Consider the following 21,657-nt stretch of genomic DNA (forward strand, 5'->3'; position numbering starts at 1 on the left):
TCACCTTGGCTATAACACAATTCCTCTATTCTTGACTATCTCATGTAAGATATTATAGCCAATAGGTTCTCAAAGCAAAGACTGTCATCACTTCTCAGCCATTCTGAGGTCATCTCTCCTATTACTCCTAAGAAGCTGTCTTTTTCTACACCTGTGACAATCTCCAGATGATGGCTAGGGTAAGACTAGTCATTGTCTGAACACTGAAGATTCTTTTTATCAAATGTAGCTTACCTAGTGTTCCATTTATAAACAACTCCGTCTTTTAAAACCCCTATTGCATTCAGGAAATATGCACAAAATTGTTGAGAAAACTGAATGGTAATATGCCTCTTTCCCCTACCCCAACATAAAAAATCCCAAATGATACCTCAGACAATACAAATTGCAAAGGATCAGTGACATAAAAATAAAAAGTCACATGAGAAAAGAAGATGAGAATGCAATGTTAGCTCTTAGAAAAACATGTGGAGGGCAATAAAAACTTACCAAAATATTCCTAAACATTGACATCTGGTCAATAGTTTAATTATCTAAAATTTTATAGTTTTGTACTTACAGTTTTATTTTATAGTTTTAGACAAAGTTTCTTGGAGTACTAAGAGGTAAAATGATTTGCCCACATTCCCATAGACAGGACATAAAACCAGGTCTCTAATAATTTCAAGGTCATATGTTACTCCACTGAATTGGGCTGCCTCTTGTAGTACTCCCACATATCTGACTCTCCAGTTTCCTTTGCTGTATTTTCATCCAGCTTATCCCTGTTAATCAGGGACATTCTCCAATACTCTATTCCAAGCTATCTTCTATTCCCTCTCCATACTAAGGGTCCTTAACCTGAGGTCCAAGCACCAGTGAAGTTCTAGGAATTGATCTCAGGGTGTCTGTGGGCTTGTTTGTGGACAATTTCACAGTACCAACTACTTGGCAGACATATTTCAACCTTGATGTCCCATAGACATCTCACACTCAACATGTCCAAAATAGAAGTATCTTTTGCCACAAACCTTCCCCATTAATGTGGAGAGTATCGCTATCCTTCTAGATACCCAGGCTTGCAACCTCAGTGTCATCCTCAACTCTTTTCTCCTATTGACTTCCAATAGCTAATCTCTTATTGAGTCATATGGTTTCTACCTTCTTGACATCTCTTACATACATCTCCATTGACATCTCCACTCACATAGCTACCACTCTGGTTGCTGCCTTCATCAGCTCATGTCTGACATCACCCAATAGCCTTCTGATAGGTCTCCCTGACTTACTTTTCTCTCCATGTCAAACGAAGTTACCAAACTCAGCTTCCAAATAGATCTAAATCAAAAGTCTGATTATATGTATAAGAAACTGCATTCATTTCCTATTACTCAGGATCAAACGTAAAAATGTTCTGTTTGACTTTTAAGGTCCATCACTACATAAATCCTTTCTGCATTTCCAATTTTCTCACTTTTGGCTCCACTCAATAGCTTAGACAATCAGGCAATAAACATTGCTTAAGTGCTTACTCTGTGCCAGGTACTGTGCTAGGTGCTAATGATGCATAAAGAGATAAAAGAAAGTACCTGCTTTCCCTGGAAGAACTTACACAGAAGCGTGCACACACACACACACACACACACACACACACACACACACACATGTCCTCACACACAGAAAGGCTTTATATTCAAATAATTATGACAAGGAAGGCACTAGAATCAAGAACTTTGGAAAATTATCCTGTAGAAGAAAGGATTCTAGTTCAGACCTAAAAGAAGCAAAAAACAAAAAAGGGAATAGGTGGAGGTGAGGAAGAAAAACATTCTTGGAATGTGGCACACTCTGAGAAAATGCCTGTACCTGAGAGATGGGGTATCATCTTTGTGTAACAACCAGGAGCACAGTGTCTTCTTTCAGTAAAATGCAGTTATTCCATATTAATTAATTTTAGTTTTGCTCGCACCATTTCTAAGATCATGATTACTCCTCCTACTTTTTCTATTTAGTTGAGGAATATTAAATTGTGCTGTAGTTTCTTATTTTAACTGCACGGATCCTTGTGGTTTAAGTAGATTTCTTATAAACAACATATTGTTTCATTCTGCTTTGTAATTTATTCTGCTATCCTCCTCAGTTTTATGTATGAGTTCATTCACATTTAGGAATGTTTATTGTGTGTTACTATCTTCAACCCATATTCTATACTTATTCTTCTCTGGACCCATCGCCCTCCATTCACAAGTACAAATGGGAAGGTGAACATAGAATATGCTCAGCATTGGTCCTCCATGATTGATGGAGTCTGACATTTTCTCTTCTCCCTTCCCAGACCACAATCACAGGTTTCTACGTTCCCCTTTTTTCTTTAAAAGTTTCTCTTCTCAAACCTCACTTTCACTTTAGAGTTTGTTTTACTTATAACTTATCCTTCACTGAATCTGGAATCCTTCTTGTTTGATACAAGCTGTTTGATCCTCAGGTAAGTCTACTAATCTCTATTAAGATGACACTGTAGAAGCATGAATCTGTAGATCTATGCAAGAAGTATGCTCAGGCCCTTCTACCAAAACCCTTAAAACACCTGCAAAAGAGACTCTAAAGAAATTCTAGAGCAGCAGAAGTCACAAAATGACAGAGTGAAACAGATTTCCAATCCAAGACAACCTGGAAGGCTGACAGGAAGGATCTATTGTACTGAACTCAGAGTGAAGCTTATTCCAGTGTGTCACATTCTTGCATAGACAGGATTAGAGCAGGCTTCAAGTATCTGAAGCTGCTGTGGTTTCCAGATTGCTCAACACACAAACTCCAAAGACAGCTTCAAAGATCAGTGAGAAAACTCTCTGACCTAGGTGAGAGGAAAGAGTTATCTGGCCCCAGTGTCAGCCCCAGCTCGAGCTCCAGTTACAGAGGTGCAGCAGCCACAGCCAGAGCAGCAGCTGCTTCTGGAGCTCTTGGATTACAGACAGTGGTGGAATTGAGGGGTTGATGTGGATCCAGTCCTGAGTGGTGGGCCTGAAGTGAGGAGGAGAACTGGCATGGCAGAGCTGATGGCAGGAGTGTAGAAGGAATCCTACTCACAGTTCCATGGCATAAAAAGTGCTTGTGGTTGCTCACAGACCAGTGTGCAGGCCAGGAGAAGAGAAAACACCTATCTTTTGATCACACCATTTTGGGGGAACTGAGAATTTACAGGTCCCTAGAGATATCTTGGAGAACAGCTAGAGAAAGCCTCTGCAGAATGGGGTAGTATAACCTGCACATGATAAAGGTCTCAAAAGTCAAGTAATTGTCAGGGGAAATACCTAAAAGGGGGAAAATAGGACTGTAGAAGGTGAGTTTATTAGTGAAAAGGTATTTTCTTCCATCCTTTTGGAGGAAAAAGACCAAAGCTTACAACACAAGGAAGACAGCAAGATCAATAGTCCTACATCTAAAACCTGAAAAAAATGTGAAATGGTTTTTTGCCATGGAAAAGCTCAAAAAGGATTTTGAAAATCAAATAAGAGAGGTGGAGGAAAAATTGGGAAGAGCAATAAGAGTGATACAAGAAAATCATGAAAAATGAGTCAACAGCTAGCTAAAAGATACCCAACAAAATGCTGAAGAAAATAAGACCTTCAAAACTAGACTATCCCAAAAATGCAAATGAGGTCCAAAAAACCAATGAGGAGAAGAATGCCTTAAAAAGTAGAAATGGCCACGTGAAAAAGAAAGTTTAAAACTTCACTGAAGAACATAATTCCTTAAAAATTAGAATGGAACAAATGAAAGCTAATGAATTTTTGAGAAATTAAGAAATTATTTTAAAAAATCAGAACACTCAAGAAAAGAACACAATGTGAAATAACTCACTGGAAAAATAACTCACCTGGAAAATAGATCCAGGAGAGATAATGTAAAAATTATTGGTCTACATGAAAACCATGTTCAAGAAAAAAGCCTAGACATCATCTGCCGAGGAATTATGAAGGAAAAGTGCCCTGATTTTCTAGAACCAGAGGGTAAAATAGACATGGACAGAATTCACCAATCACCTCCTGAAAGAGACTCCAAAGGATAACTCCTAGGAATATTGGAGCCACATTCTCATGTTCCAAAGTCAAGGATAAAAGCAGCCAGAAAGAAACAATTCAGGGACTGTGGAAGAACAATCAGTATAACACAGGATTTAGCAGCTTCTACCCCAAGGAAATGAAGGGTTTGGAATATGATATTCCAGAGATCAAAGGAGGTGCAATTAATATCAACAATCACCTAACATGAAAAAAAACTGAGCATAATGCTTCAGGGAAAAAAATGGAATTTCAATGAAATAGAGGACTTCCAAACGTTCTTGTAGAAAAGACCAGAGCTGAATAATACAAGAAGCAATAGAAATGTGAAAAGGTAAACATGAAAGAGAAGCCATAAAGAACTCTATAAAGTAGAACTGTTTACATTCCTACATGGAAAGATGATATTTGTAACTCATGAGACCTTTCTCAGTATTAGGGAAGTTAGAGGGAATACATAAACATACATAAATACACATATATGTGTGTGTACATATGTATATATGTGTATGCATGTATATGTATATATGTATGTATATTCCTGGATTATCAAGAAGGCAGATGAAATTCAGTTTTATGCTGATAGTAACAATGCAAAGTGCTTTTCTGATTTCCTGAAAGCTATTTATGGACCTAAAACCTATGGTGCCAATGGAGTCACATTGATTAGTGACAAGAACATGATCCTAGAGAAATGGGCTGAACCCTTCCATAGTGTTCCAATGGATCATCATCAATCAATGTCAAGGCCATTGGCCCTTCACCTCAGGTTGTTTTCAATCCCTTTCTAGCTGAACTTCCAAGTGAAGAAAAGGTTTTGAGTGCCATTAGGATCATTTCATGTGGCAAAGCACCTGATGCTGATTCTATTCCATCTGAGATTTACAAGGTAGGGGGATCATTACTCATACAACAGCTGAATGAAATTTTCCAGGTTATATGGCAAGAAGAATTTATCCCTCAGGAGTTCAAGGATGCCTCCATTGTCCATTTCTATAAAGGTAAAGGAAATAGATTGTCCTGTGACAATCACAGGGAGTTCTCTCTCTCTTTGCCATTGCTGGCAAGATTCTTTCTAAAGTCCTCCTTAATAGGCTGACCCTTCACCTGGAAGATGACCACCTACACAAGAGTCAGTGGGGCTTCAGAAAGGGTCAAGGAACAGTCAGTATGGTGTTTGCTGCCCAACAACTCCAGGAGAAATGCCAGGAGCAGAACAGAGGTCTGCACACACAATGTTTGCAGATCTGACCAAGGCCTTCAAAACTGTTAGTTGTGAAGGCTTAAGGAAGATTATGTCAAAATTTGCTTGCCCAGGAAAGTTCATCAGTATTGTACATCAATCTCATGGTGGTATGTTTGCCCAGGTTCTATATAGTGGACAATGCTCTCATGTCTTCCCAGGCACCAGTGGAGTGAAACAGGGCTGTGTACTCACTCCCATGCTTTTTAGCATGATGTTTTCAGCCATGTTGTCAAATGCTTTCAATGAGTATTAACACGGCGTCAAGGTACTACTGTGCTGATGGTACATTCTTCATTTTGGAAAGGCTAAAAGCCAAGACCAAAGTCAAGGGAGTGTTGGTGCATGATTTTCTGTTTGCAGATTATTGTGCACTCAGTGAAGCTTCTGAAGCTGAGATACAGCAAAGTATGGGTCAATTCTCTGCTGCCTGTGCTAATTTTGGCCTAATAATTAACACCAAGAAAACACAGGTGCTCCATCAGCCACCACCACACCATCCATACATGGAACCATCAGTTACAACAAATGATGAAGTTTTGAATGCTGTGGATAAGTTCACTTACCTTGGTAGTGTACTTTCCAGGCATGTACACATTAACAATGAGGTTGATGCACACATTTTCAGAGCTAGTTCAGTGTTTCAGAGGCTCTGAAGAAGAGTTTCGGAGAGAAGAGGTATTAGATTGATGACTAAACTGAAGATTTTCAGAACCGTTATGCTGACCTCATTGTTTTCTGCCTGTGAAACATGGACAGTCTACCAGCGCCATGCCAGGAAACTAAATTGCTTCCATTTGAACTGTTTTAGGAAGGTTCTGAAGATCTTCTGAACATCTGAAGTATAAGGTACCAGAAACTGAGGTCCTTGCTCAAACTAAACTGCCAAGCATTCCACTTGTGCTTCAAAAATCACAACTCCAATGGGCTGGCCACGTTGTTTGAATGCAAAATCTATGCTTGCCAAAAAGACTATTTTATGGAGAACTCTCATGGGGCAGGAGATCACATGGTGGTCAGAAGAACTGATACAAGGATACTCTCAAGAATTTTGGATTTGACTGTGTGAGATGGGAGACATTGGCACGGGACCACTCAGCATAGTGTGCCCACATGAGAAAGAGTGCTGTGCTCTATGAGCAAGGCAGAAATGAGACAACACAAAGGAAAAATAGGATGAACAAATTCAGAGTATCCACCCCAAATGTTCATACCAACTATCTGTGCCCAATCTGTGGTGCAGCATTCCGAACTTGTATAGGTCTGATCAGTCACAATTGGACACATTGAAACTTGATGTTATCATGGGGATGTCATTTTGGTCCTCCTCGAGAGCAAAGGAAAACCACAACCACCCCCACATGTGTGTACACTCATCATATATACATACATATTCACATACACACAGGTATGTATGAATATACTATATGTATATATGTATGTGTAGGTGTGTGTATGTATGTATATATACATATATACATATATATGAGCATATTGTGTGTGTGTTTGTGTGTGTGTATATGCATAGGCAGAGGGCACAGAATGACCTGAATATGAAAGGAGAATACGTAAAAATAAAATATTCTGTTTAGTGAAATATATTGGGAGAAAGAGAAAATGAGAGGTAGAATGTAGCAAATCATGTCACATAAAAGAGGCAAGAAAGAGGTTTTACAGTGGAGGGAAAGGGGGAGAGATGAAAGGGGAAAAAATGAGCCTTATTCTCATGGGATTTGACTTAAGGAGGGAATAAGCACCTTCAACTGGGTATGGAAATTTATTTCATTCTGTCAGAAGGTAAGGGGGGAGGGAATAGGAGAGGGCAAATGAAAGAAGGGACAGTAAATTGGGGAAAGATAATGAGATGCAGATACTGTTGGCAGGGGACAGGTCAAGGGAGAGAAATGAAGAAATGGAGGGCGTGATAGGACAAAAGGAAATGTGGTTACTCTTTAGCAACATCACTGTTATGTAAGTGTTCTGCATAGCTACACATGTATGACCTGTATTGAATAGCTTGCTTTCTCAATGAAGATGGGTGGGCATGGAGGAAGGGAGAGAATATGGAACTCAAAGCTTGAAAAATGAATGTCAAGAAGTTATTTCTGCATGCAAGTGAGAAACAAGATATACAGGCAATGGAGAATAGAAATCTATTTTGCCCTACATGAAAATGGGTGCAGGGGGTTGGAAAAAGTGGGGTGATAGAAGGGAGGAGAGACTAGGGAAAGGGGTGGATAGGGTGCATGGTGTCCTTGGGTGGGGGGTTGGAAGTAAGTTTTGTATTCAAATTCTTGAGAAAGTGAATGTTGAAAATTGAAAAATAAATGAATTATATATTAAAATAAAAAGAATAAATAAAGTTACCAAGAGAAAACACAAGTAATGAAGTATATTACCCTATCTCATGAAAATACTAAGAGGAGGAACAAACTAGAAAGGGAGAGAAACCTCTTAAGGTTTATTTATTTATTCTCACATAAATTATTTATTTTCAATTTTCAACATTCACTTCCACAAAATTTTGAATTTCAAATTTTCTCCCCAAATCCCCTTTACCACCACCCCAGGAAAGTGTATATTCTGATTATCATTTCCTCTAATCTGCCCTCCCTTCTTTCATTACCTGATTCCCCTTCTTGTTTATTTTCCTTTAGATAAATTTCTACACCTCTTTGCCTATATATCGTATTTCCCATTTGAATGTAAAAACATCCTCTAACATTCATTTTTAAAGCTTTGAGTTACACATTCTCTCCCTTCTCCCCTCTCCACCCACCCTCATTGAGAAGGCAAGCAATTGGATGAAGGTTATACCAGTGTGGTTTGATGAGAGTTCATTATCTTCCCTGTCCATTGATAGACCTCAGGTGAGGCTGTTGACAGAAGCTTGATTCAGCAATTGTTTTGTATGGAGGCCTATACTTTGTGCTGGATGCTGGTGAGGCAAGGTCACCAGGTGTTATTGAAAAGAGTATGTACACTCTGAGGTGAGGTTTTGCTTTGGGGTTCAGTTTTTGGAAGAAGTTTCATGTGCCAGATGAGACTCTGGGCAGTCATTTTAAGAATCCCCCTGACTTTTAAATCCCAGACGTTGGCGCTTCTCTCTCATAACTATGTGTGTTTGCATTGCCTATGGTCAGACAGTTGGAAACCCTGTCTATTGGTCCTGCTTGTATTTTCTCTGTTGGTATATGTGTTTGATTAAAGTGATTGTTGACCCTTCAAAAATTGCTTTGCTTTTAGAAAAATACCTGTGTAATAGGCCCTACTGTGTATGCTGGTGTTCTTACTGCTGCCTGTGGTCATGCAAAACATCTCCATAACAGTGATCTTCTGAAAGACTAACTAGATTTCCCTCTATCCTGTCCCACTCTCCGTTTGTTCAGTTTTCTCATTTGACCTGTCCCTCTACCAAAATGTTTGCTTCCAATTACCCCTCACTCCAATCTGCTGTCCCTTCTATTATAACCCTTCTCTTATTCCTCTCCCCCCTGCTTTCCTTTAGAGTAAGATAAACTTCCATACCAATTGAATGTGTGTGTTATTCCTCTTGAAGAAAAATCCAATGAAAGCAAGGTTCACTCACGTCCTCTCACCTTCCCCTTCTTTGCCTCCACTGTAAACGTTTTTCCTTTTATGTGAGATCATTTATTATATTCTGCCTCTCCCTTTCTCTTTCTCCTAGTATATTCCTCTCAACCCTTAATTTTCTTTTGTAGATATTGTCCCTTCATATTCACCTGACCTTGTGTCCTCTATCTCCAATTTTCTCTCTTTCTGTCTCTCTGTCGTTCTCTGTGTCTCTCTGCATCTCTCTGTATATACACACATACATATACATACACACACATATATGTATATATATGTTCCTTCCTCCTATCTTAATACTGAATACTGAGAAAGGTCTCATGAGTTATAAATATCATTTTTTCATGTAGGAATGTAAATAGTTCAACTTTAGTAAGCCCTTTATGGTTTCTCTTTTATATTTAACTTATCCTGCTTCTCTTGATAATTCTAATGAAAGTAATTTTTTTCCCAAAGAGATCATAAAAATGGGAAAAGGTCACACATGTACAAAAATATTTATAGCAGCTCTCTTTGTGGTGGCCAAGAACTGGAAATTGAGGGGATGTCCTTCAGTTGAGGAATGATTGAACAAGGTGTGCTATATCGATGTGATGGAATACTATTTTCCTATAAGAAATGATGAACAGCAAGGCTTCAGAGAAGCCTGGAAGGACTTATATGGACTGAAACTGAGTGAAATGAGAAGAACCAGGTTAACATTGTACACAGTAACAGCCACAGTGTGCAAGGACTGTTAGTGGTAGACCTAGCCCTTTACAGCAATGCAAGGATCTAAAATATTCCCAAAGGACTCTTGAGGCAAAATGCCATCTGGATCTAGAGAAGGAACTCTGGAATTGGAATGCAGAATGAAGAAGATTCTTCTCTCTTGTGTTATGTTATGTTCTGGTTGTTTTCTCTTATGGCTTCTCCCATTCATTTCCATTTTTTTATGCAACGTAACTAATGCCAAAATATGGTTAATAAGAATGTGTCTGTAGAACCCATATAAGATTGTATGCCATTTCGGGGAGGGAGATGAAAGGGAGGGGGAGAAATTTGGGATCTGTGGAAGTGATTGTGGAAAACTGAATACAAATAAATTTATTTTTTAAAAAAGAAAGTGAAATTTTCTATTCAGCTCTGGTCTTTACAAGAAGAATGCTAGGAAGTCCTCTATTTCCTTGAAGTCACATTTTTTCCCCTGAAGTATCATACTCATTTTTGCAGGGTAGGTGATTCTTGGTTTTAATCCTATCTCCTTTGACCTGTGGAATATCATATTCCAAGCCCTTTCATCCTCTACTGCAGAAGCTGCTAAATCCTGTGTTATCCTGACTGTATTTTTACAATACTTGAACTGTTTCTCTCTACCTGCTTGTAATATTTACTCCTTGATATGGATGTGCTGTGATTTGGCTCCATATTCCTAAGTTTTCCTTTAGGGGTCTCTTTCAGGAAATTATTGATGAATTCTTTCCATTTTTATTTTACTGTGTGACCCTACAATATCACTGCAGTTTTCGTTGAATATTTCTTGGAATATGATGTCTAGGCTCTTTTTTGATCATGGTTTTCATGCAGACCAAAAAGTTTTAAATTATTTCACCTGGATCTGTTTTCCAGGTGAGTTGTTTTTCCAATGAGTTATTTCACGTTGTCTTCCATTTTTTCATTCTTTTGTTTTTGTTTTGTAATTTCTTGATTTCTCTTAAAATCATTAGCTTCCATCGGCTCCATTCTAATTTTTAAAGAACTTTTTTCTTCAGTGGATATTTGGACCTCCTTTTCCACCTGGTCAGTTCCACTTTTTAAGGCATTCTTCTCCTTATTCACTTTTTGGATCTCTTCTGCCAATTGAGTTAGTCTATTTTTATAGCTGATATTTTCTTTAGAATCTTTTGAGTCTCCTCTAGCAACCCATTGACTCATTTATCACGATTATCTTCAATTACTCATTTCTATTCCCAATTTTTCCTCCACCTCTCTTTCTTAATTTTCAAAGTCCTTTTGGAGTTCTTTCATGGCCTGAGACCCTTTCACACTTTTTTAGAGACTTTGGATGTAGGAGTCTTGACCTTGCTATCTTCCTCTGGTTGTATTCTTTGGTCTTATTCTGGTTCTATGTTTTGATCTTCTTCATCCAAAAGGATAGAAGACAGTACCTTTCACCAAGAATGTACTCTTCCATATTCTTATTTTCTTCCTTTTGGGGGCAATTTTCCAGACAATTACTTGACTTTTGAGTCCTTTGAGATCTGTAAATTCTTAGTTCCTCCAACATGGTATGATCAGAGGCGAAGTGTTTACTCCTCTCATGGCTTCTACTCTGGTCTGTGGGCAACCATAAGGACTCTGTTCTGCCCTGGAACTATGAGTAGAATTCCATCTCCACAGTCAACTCCAGCTCCATAATGCAAGCACCCCTCCTCACCCCAGGCCTGCCACTCAGGACTGAGACCAAGGTCAGTAACTGGATTCCCCCACCTTCTGTAGGCTGAGAGCTCTAGAAGTCACTGTCACTGCTCTGGGGCTGGGGCCTCACCAAGTTTACCTCTCAGCCAGGTGAAAGACCTTTCTCACTAACCTTTGAAGCTGTCTTTGGTGTTTGTGTGTTGAGATATCTGGCAACCACAGCAGTTATCCATGATTCAGCACATTGAAGCCTGATCCAGTCCCGTCTGTTCTAGCAAGACCCATGCTGGGCTGTGCTCCACTCCAAGGCTGGTACAAAAGACCCTTTCTGTTGGTCTTCCAGGTTGTCTTGGGCTGGAAACAAGTTTCACTCTGCCTGTCATTTTGTGGCTTCTGCTGCTCTAAAATATGTGTACAGTCATTGTTTACATGTATTTTAAGGACTCTGAGGGGAAAGCTCAAGCAGGTCCATGCTTCTACTCCACCATCTTAGTTCTGCTCCAGGTTGGTCTATTTTTAATGATGTTAATTTCTTCAGCATTTTTGGATCTTCTTTAGCAAGCTGTTAGCTTATTTTCATGATTTTCTTGTATCACTCTCATTTCTATTCTCAATTGTTCCTCTACTCCTCTTATTGAATTTTCAAAATTCTTTTTTGAGGTCTTCTGTGTCCTGAGACCAATTCATATTTTTCTAAGAGGTTTTGGATGCAGGAGTTTTGACTTTGTTGTCTTCTTCTGGCTGTATATTTTTATCTTCCTTGTCTCCAAAGATGCAAGAAAATACTTCTTCACAGGGAATATAAGAATCTGTAGTCTGTTTCTTTTTAGCTGGATTCCTCATTTTCTGAGACATTTACTCAAGTGGAGAGCTCCAGAAGCAACCTCTGGTTCAGCAGTGGCTCTGAGGCAGGGGCTGGAGCTCCCCTCTCATCCAGGTGAGAGATCATTCCCACGGACATTTGAAACTCTCTTTAGCATTTGTAGGCTGAGAAGTCAGGAATCCACAGCAGCCACCATCAGTTCAGTCCCCAAGGCCTGCTCCTGCTCAGTCCAAGCTGGTGTGACCCATAGAAAATCAATCCTTCCCAAGCCTGGTTGGATACAACATGCCTGTTCCAGATTGTCTTTGGCTGCTAATTTGCATCTACCTGCCATTTTATGGCTTCTGATGGTCTAGAATTTATTTAAAGTCATTTTAAAGGTCTTTTGAGAGATTTCACGGGGAGACCTGTAGTAGGTCCCTACTTCTACTTGTCCGCCTTGGCTCTTCCTTCCCTTATTAAGTTTTAAGAGAGAAAATAACAGAAAGATCTTCAGAGATTACTTCCCAAAGGTACACAAGGGGATAAGAATTGAAGCAGAATTTTTAAAATAGGGATATTGGTGAAGAAAAAGGCCTGAAATATTATCTACTAATTCAGATACACCTTTCAAGGACAATGGAATAAATGTTTACTAGGTAGGACTAAACAGCAGAATAGATGTGTCCATAAAAAGGAAAAGAAAAGAGAAGAGATAAAGGGGAAGGTGTGAAGTCAATATTAAACAACGAATGGAAATAACTCCTGAATTCTTTCAGTAAAAGAGGGATCATGGGAGGAGGAGCAAGGTGGAGAAGAGAGTGATTGAAAGAGGGTAAGGGGAGACATTTTAGTTCAGGGATAGAAGTGGTGTCATTGAACACCATTCCAATGTGTGGAGAGATATGTTCAATTACAGGAATTTATGGAACCTTACAATGAGAGTAATCCGATATAGATCTGAGAGAGAATTGGGATTCTAAGAATGGCATCTTTTCAAAGAGAAAGGGAACCAGAGCTCCTGGGAAAGTCAGAATTCAGAAGGCTGGAGGGCATGAACCCAGAAAGGAGAATATATGGTAAAGAAGAAGAAATTTGTTTTGTCAAATTCATATCATAGAATCTGAACATAACCTGTGATTTTCTTGCTTTTTTAAAAAATTTATATATTTATTTTTAGTTTTCAACATTCACTTCCACAAGGTTTTCAGTTCCAAATTTTGTCACCATCTCTCCACTTGGCCAGCTCGAAGACAATGTGCATTCTAATCACCACTTCCAACAATTTGCCCTCCTTACTATCACAATCCTGCCTTCTCTTATCCCCATCTCTCTATTTTATTTAGGGCAAGATAGATTTCCATGTCACTTTGCCTGTATATCTTGTTTCCCAGTTGCATGCAAAAACCATTTTTAACAATTGTTTGTAAAACTTTTGAATTCCAACTTCTCTCCCTTCCTTCCTCCTACACCAGCCCCAATAAGAAGGCAAGCAATTTAATATAGGTTTTATATGTGAAGTTATGCAAAACTTTTCCACAACCATCATATTGTGAAAGACTGACTATATTTCTCTCCATTCTATCATGCCCCCAATTTATTCTATTCTCTTTACAAAGAATTCCTCCTTAAAAGTTATTTCCTTCAAATGACCCCCTCCTCCCATTTGCCCACCCTTCTATCATCCCTCCCCACCCTGACCCCACACTTATCCCCTTCCCTCCAACTTTGCTGGAGGGTAAGATCCTTTTTCATAGCAAATTGAGTGTGCATGTTATTCCCTCCTTAAGCCAAATGCAATGAGAGTAAAGTTCACTCTTTCCCTCTCACCTCCCTCCTCTTTTTCTGATCTATTGAAGATTTTTCTTGGCTCTTTTATGTGACAGATAATTTACCTCATTCAGTTTCTCCCTTACTCCTCCCAATATATTCCTCTCTCATCCCTGAATGTTATTTTAAAATATCATCCTTATTCTACTCACCTTGTGCCCTCTGTCTATATGTATATAATCCCTCCATCTATCCTAATACTGAGCAAAGTGTTAAGAGTTGCAAATATTATCTTTCCATGTAGGAATGCAAAGAGTTTGACTTTAGTAAGTTGCATATGATTCTCTTTCCTGTTTACCTTTTCATGCTTCTCTTGATTCTTGCATTTGAAAGTCAAATTTTCTATTCAGCTCTGGCCTTTTCATCAAGAATGCTTGAAGTTTTTTCTTTCATTGAAAGACCATTTTCCCTTTTCAGGTTCATACAATCAGGGATCTTTCTGGTTTGCCACCACTGAATAAGTCGATGAGACTGGCACCTGAGGATATTGTGTGTTCTCATGTTCATCAAAGGAACAGGCTAATTTGCCTTAAAACAATCAATACTATTAATTTCCCACAATGTCATTTTAAGTAACAAATTCTTATCCCTAACAAAAAAAAGACCATTTCCTTTGAAGTAATAAACTCAGTTTTGCTGGGTAGGTGATTCTTGGTTTTAATCCTAGCTCCTCTGACCTGTGGATTATTTTATTCCAAGCCCTTCTATCCTACAGTTAATATAGATGCTGCTAGAACTAGTGTTCTTCTGATGGCATTTTCACAATACATGAATTGTTTCTTTCTTACTGCTTATATTTTTTTCTTCTTGACCTGGTGGTTCTGGAATTTGGTTACAATTTTCCTAGGAGTATTTCTTTTGGGATCACTTTCAGGAGGTGATCAATGGATTCTTTCAATATGTATTTTACCCCCTGTTTCTAGAATATCAGGGTAGTTTTCCCTGATAGTTTCTTAGGAGATGATGTCTAGGCTCTTTTTTTGATCATGGCTTTCAGGTAGTCCAATAATTTTTAAATTGTATCTCCTGCATCTATTTTCCAGTTCAGTTGCTTTTCTGATGAGATATTTCATATTGTGTTTTATTTACCAAAGAATTCTTAAATTGCTCATTCCTTTTGACTCAGCAATACCACTGCTAGGAATATATTTACAAAGATGATTAAGGGAAAAGGAAAAGAACCAATATAATCTAAAATGTTTATAGTAGCTCTCTTTGTAGTGGCAAAAATCCGGAAATTTCAGTGATACCCATCATTTGGGAAATGGCTGAGCAATTGGTGGTACACGATTATGATGGAATAATACTGTGCCATAAGAAGTGATGAGTTTAACGACTTTAGAAAAAGCATGAAAAGACTTCCACAAAATAACCAAGAAACAAATGAACAGAGCCAAAAGAGCATCATATGGAGCAACAGCAATATCGTTTTTAAGAATACCTTTGAGTGAATGTACTTTGACTATTATAAATGCCCAAATTAGTTACAGAAGACATGTGAAGAAAGATGCTATATACATCCAGAGAAAGAACTGGCAAAGAGAAATATGGATAGAACAAATTTACACAAACACACACTTATATTTGTTTCTGGTGGTAGCCATCTCTAGGTTGGGGGGGGGAGAAAAAATAAATGAATATGATAAATTTACTATATATATAAAAGGATTAGCAAGTTGCACATAAGAGATTTATAGTATCATGTACATTCATTTTGTTACACTCTGTTATGGAAATGCTTGTTTTATTCCAGAAATTTAAAAAATAAAAACAAAATTTTTAAAATGCAAATTAAGATGATTAAGGAGATGATATCTGCAAGGGACAAGAGAAGACAAACGAATGTCAGTATTCACCACATATTTAGCAGATGCCATACATCTGAATTAAAATAAAGAAAATTCACTGAATTCCAAGAAGATATAGACTTCCCTGCAACTCTAGCTCAGATGGGGTCTCAAAATTATGGCACCTTGATTTCAATATATTTATTTCATTTCAATTCCACCCAAAACTAGCCACGAGGAACTACGGAAATATCAAGCTCACAAACCATCTCTGACCTGTGGACTGAAGTACATAAAAAAATACCCTGACATTAGTCAGTTCTTTTCTGCTGCAGATAAATAATGGCCATGTCTCACTATTTGCTGTCAGAGAACTACCATGGAGTACTCAGTGGCAAGGACCTGATGCATTGTCCATTATCAGCAGTGTGATCAGCAGTGTATCCAGCAGGCTACCCTCAGCTGTTTGCTCTTTTCTTCTCCTTTTATACTTCCAACCCCACATTTCATTCCTATGTGCCAGAGAAGAGAAAGTGTTGGCCCTGGGGTCAGGAAGACTTGTTCTGACTTACTGGCTATGTAGCCTTTGACTAGTCGTTACCATCTTAGTGTACCTAGAAAATTCTCTAGCAGAATGTTTCAGAGAAAGTGGCAATGTGCATTAGGAGAGGACATCTATCAACAGAAATTCATTCCCTAATGGAATCACACATTTAAGAATGACATAGCACATACTTGGCATGATTATAAGAGGGTTTTGTGGTAGGAGAAGCTTTATATGGAGTTCAAAGGTATGCCTGCAAATTCTGCCCTGCCAGTTCCTGCTTGAACATATTTGTTACACAAATCACTGAATGACTCAGGGCCCAGGATTTTGCATTTGAAAAATGAGCTGAGTAATGCTTGCCCCACTCACCTCACAGAATTCTCATGAGAGTTAAAAGGAAACAATGTCTGTAAAGAGCTTGGGAAATCATAAAAGGCTTAAAAGAGTCATGGGATCATAAATCTAGAGCTGAATGGGAACTTGGAAGTCACTGAGGCCAATGGCTTCATTTGACACATGAGAAACTGAAGCCCTAGTTAGGGCAAGTGACTTGACCAAGGTCACACAGGGAGTCACCAGCAGAGCTGGCATTTGAAACCAGATCTTCTGACTCCAAGTCTAGGTTCCTTCCCTGGATACCAAGCTAACCCATGAGGTGCACTTCTGACTTCACAGGAAACTTGTGATGATCTAAGGATCATCTGCATTTTACCAATGATCAACTGCATTTTACACTAAAAATGCTCTAATTATGACTGTGTGTGAATTTAAAAGCTATATAAAGTTTTGATAATGATGTAGATATTCCCTTTGTTACCTCCTAACTGAACCTCAACATAGAAATTGGAATTCCATCTTGTCCAGAGTGCTCTGCAAGGTTTGGGGTTTTGATGCATCCAGGTGGAACCACCTGAAAGACCTCACCACCCAAATGGATCCCTTTTGGCTCTCCATCATGACAGTGCTAGAAGCTTTCCATGAACATGTGTCTCCCTGATAATAATGATCAGAAGGTTGATGCCAAGTGATCTCCCTTCATAATCCACATTCATTTTTTCTTGTCCTTACAACATGTATTTTCCATCTCTGTGGAACCAATTAGAAGAAATTAATTCATATCAGTGTTGAATAAGGCACACAGATAAGTTTTAAACAAGCTTAAAGTGCTCATAATTTCATGCCAAGTTCAAAAGAGTCCATGAGTGGTCACCAGGGTCCATGTCTCCTGTAAACAAAGAAGTAAACTCATCTCAGTTTGGTTGAGTTCATAGTTCAGGGAGGATACCAACTCAGTGTGTCACTCATTGGGTGTATGATCTTATGTAAATCCCTTCTGATCACTTCACTAACAATTCCTAATCTTTAACCTGGGTGGTGAAGATTAGGTAAGGCATGTGGGGGGAAATCACAAGATCACAAGGGTTCACTGTTTAAAGACTAGTTCTTCTAGCCCAATGCTCTCAGTAATCAGGGAAGGAAACTTAGGTCTAGGGACCAAGGTCAGAATGGTAACGGGAGAGAGGCAGTATGGTATTTCTGCTATTATTATTAAGCCACTTAACCTCCATTTGGCTCACTTTCCTCATCTGTTAAATTGGGATAATGATAGCACCTAGTTACTCATATTATTGTGAGGATTAAGTGAAATAATTATAAAGTTTTTAACACAGTGTCTGGGACATAGAAAGTGTCACATAAATATTACTATTATTATATAAATTAAGATTTCTCGGATATAACCAGAGGAGGAACTCCCTCTAACAACTGATATGGTAAGACAGTCATATCTTTGCAGGGTAGATAATTCTTGTGTCAGGACACCTAAGACGCTCCACAGAGGCAGGGTACAGAAGTAGGCTTGTAAATAGCCAGATTTCCAGAAAAAAAATTACACTTCTCACACTTTTAAATTTAGTCTTAACTATCAACATTTTCTTCATTATTAAGTCTAGAAATAAAACAATACATCAAGTCCTGATTTGTGTTGTTTGTCAGGTGATCAAAGTATAAATGGTCACACTTAGATTTTAACAACCAACTCTCTGGAGATAGACTGAGCATACCCTTGGGCAGTAATCTTAATTCTTTATCTTTTTATTTTCTTTTTCAAACTCTCAATATTCCCTTTCTTCCAACAGAAGAAGAGACTTTAGTCAAAGATTGCCAGGGAATGGAATTTCTGTGAAGGAATAAGAGAAAGGTAAGTGAATGATGACTAGCTGAGACCCTAACTAGAGTCCTTCCTGAAGTACTCTCTGTGTACTGACAATTGAAGGCATGTTATATTACCTATGGTACTTTAGAGATCTGCAGGAAAGTGCAATATGGGGCAAGGAATACATTCTAATGAGATGCTCAGATTCTTGAACCTGACACAAAACAGAGGTCAGTATGAACAGAGAAATTGGTACTATATCAATATAAACTGGAAGACCACCAAGTATAAAAGGATTTAGGATTACAGTCTCAGTCTGAGAACTATGGTTATCCTCCAAGCTAGAATGAGGCAGGTAATCTATGCAGGTCAGTAGGAGAGATAGGTTCAGATTGAGCTTAAAGTGACATTAGTAGATGAAGGCATATAACAAGAATGGGTGGATGGTGAGTATTTTCAATGACTGATACCAGAAAAGATATCAACCTGAAAGATCAGGGTCAGAAAGACTAAAGCTGTGAAGACATTTAAGGTTGTAAAAATCTGGGAAACATAAAAGGTCTGAGCAAGAACAGTGAAAAAGAGAAAGAGAGTGGGGAGAACCCCTAGGGGGGAGGGCCTACTACTCAAAGAGTTCAGAAAGAAAGCAGGACATGTCAATATCTATTTATTTTCCATCTTCTCTCTCAAGAGGAATATTCTTCAAGGTAGAGAAAGAATAAGCATGATTAAGAAGTCAGTTAACACCAATGTAGCTTAGGAGACAAGAAGATTGGACATAAGCTCTTTAATGAGAGGTCAAGCGTGCAGCATCTGACCATGTGAAATCCACCTCCACCTCCTCTCAGGTTGAATTTGGATATTTTCTCCCTTCTTATGTCAATACACATCCATAGACCTATAGAAATTTTATTCTTGACAGTTTGTGATCTCCCAATAATTTATTGCCAGGTTAAGGTCAGTGTCCAAAGACTACTAAACTAATCAAAGTTAATGGAAAACTAATCCAGATTTCCTACAAGAACTGTCTGTTTATTGGCTGGGCATTCCCTCCCCTTGTTTTCTACAAATGATTATAAAAGTACGGTGACTGATCCAGTACCCCTGAGAGCTGTAGGACCATCTCTCCGGGCAATGGATCCTTGGGGGCTCACCACTACTGCCCTTCTGGCTTGTGTCCTTTTCCTGTTCTTTGTGTCCCTATGGAACCAAGGATTCAAAAGGAGGAAGCTCCCACCAGGTCCCACTCCTCTACCCTTTATTGGTAACATCCTGCAATTGGATTTCAAGAATATGACTGCAACATTCTCACAGGTAAAGGAACAGAATTTTGGGTTTGGATCCTAGCTGCTTGGAATATGTCTCTGTGTGTGTTGGAAGGGGGATGTGAAACAAACACTTCAAATAAATAATTGAATCAGGACTCATGGTGATTTAGAGTCCTAGCTAATGGACAGTATAATCAAGGCTTTTATGTATGATATCTCCATTATCAATGATGTCAGGCATGCATTGATGGTTGTGTCAAAACTCTGATAGCAAAAGAAATTCAACAATACTATCCAGTTTTCCCAGAAATTTTTGTTGAACAGTAAGTTGGGTTTATCGAACTTGACAACAGTGTGGCAGAAACCAGGCGTAGACCAATGCCTGACACCTTACGCAAGAATCAAGTCCAAATGAATACATGATTTCGGTATAAAGATTGATACTATAAATAAATTAGTGGATCAAGCAATAGTGTATTTATCAGATTTATGGAGAAGGGAAGAATTTTTGACTAAACAAGAGACAGAAAGTATTATGAAGTACAAAAGGGACAATTTGGATTACATTAAACTGAAAAGTTTTTGCATAAATAAACCCAATGAAACCAAGATTAGGAGAGAAGTAGAAAATTGGAAAAGGATTTTTGCAACTAGTGTCTGTGATAAAGGCCTCATTTCTAAATATAGAGAGAACTGAGTGAAATGTACAAGAACACAAGTCATTCCCCAAATGATAAATGGTCAAAGGATATAGAAAGGTAGTTTTCAGAGGAAGAAATTAAAAGATGTCTATAGTCATATGAAAAAATGCTGTAAATCACTATTTATTAGAGAGATGCATATCAAAACAACTCTGAGATATCACAGGACACCTATCACATTGACTAACATGACAAAGCAAGAAGATGATAAATGTTGGAGAAGATGTGGGAGAGCTAGAACACTAATTCATTGTTGGTGGAGCTGTGAGCTGATCCAACAATTCTGGAGAGCAATTTGGAACTATGCCCAAAGGGCTAGAAAAATGTGCATGCCCTTTGACCCAGCAATGCCGCTTTTAGGATTGTATCCCCAAGAGATTATAAAAATGGGAAAGGATACTACATGTACAAAAATATTTATAGCATTTATATATTTTGTGATGGCCACAATCTGTAAATCAAGGGGATGCCCATCAATTGGGGAATGGCTGAATAAATTGTGGTATATGAGTGTCACAGAATACTACTGTGCCCTAAGAAATGACGAACAGGAAGAGTTCAGAGAGGAATGGACAGACAAATGATCTGATGCTGAGTGAAAGGAGCAGAGCCAGGAAAATTTTGTACACAGCAGCAACCACAGTTTGCAAGGATTTTTTCTGGTAGACTTAGGACTTTATTGTAATGCAAGGACTTAAAAAATTTCCGCTGGTCTTTTAGGGCAAAATGCCTCCTACATCAAGAGAAAGAACTGTGAAATTCAAGTACAGAATGTAGCAGATTATTTTCTATTGTATTATATTTTGGTTTGTTTTAGGATTTCTCCCATTCATTTTAATAAGAATTAAAATTCTTATTAAAAATAAATTTTAATTAAAGTTTAAAACTATGCAACATGAGTATGGTAAAAGTGTATTTAATAGGAATGTATGTGCAGAACCCCTAGAAAATTGCATGCCATCTTGGGGAGGGAGGGGGGTGGTGGGGGTAAGGAGGAGGAGGGAGGGCAAAAAAATCAAAGTTATGTGGTAGTGATTGTAGAACACTGAAAATAAAAAAAAAACAAAAAGAAGTTTAACAATAGGATAAAGTATTTGTCTTTTGTAATGCATCACACTACTTTCTGGGGATGGAAACGAAAAAATGAATCAGTCAATGAATGAGAACTTCTTCAGTACCTACTATGTGGCAGGCACAGGAGAAAAACATATAGTGAATGAAGCCATCTCACTTTGAAAGAAAATGGTTCCTGTCCTCCTAGTGCTTATGTTGTAATAGAGGGATATGACAAATTCA

At 38.4% G+C, this 21,657-nt stretch overlaps 1 protein-coding gene across 1 annotated transcript in view; it reads left to right on the plus strand.

The window, feature by feature from the left end:
• Positions 1-19,487: 19,487 nt before the first annotated feature.
• LOC140517375 (cytochrome P450 2C23-like) overlaps positions 19,488-21,657 on the plus strand; it is a 30,448-nt gene continuing 28,278 nt past the window's right edge. The window contains exon 1 of the mRNA XM_072628570.1: positions 19,488-19,706. Coding sequence (XP_072484671.1) covers positions 19,527-19,706 — 180 coding nt within the window. The 5' untranslated portion in view covers positions 19,488-19,526. The remainder of the gene's footprint in view (positions 19,707-21,657) is intronic.

The sequence above is a fragment of the Notamacropus eugenii genome, chromosome 1 (assembly GCF_028372415.1).
Source record: "Notamacropus eugenii isolate mMacEug1 chromosome 1, mMacEug1.pri_v2, whole genome shotgun sequence".
Classification (NCBI taxonomy): domain Eukaryota; kingdom Metazoa; phylum Chordata; class Mammalia; order Diprotodontia; family Macropodidae; genus Notamacropus; species Notamacropus eugenii.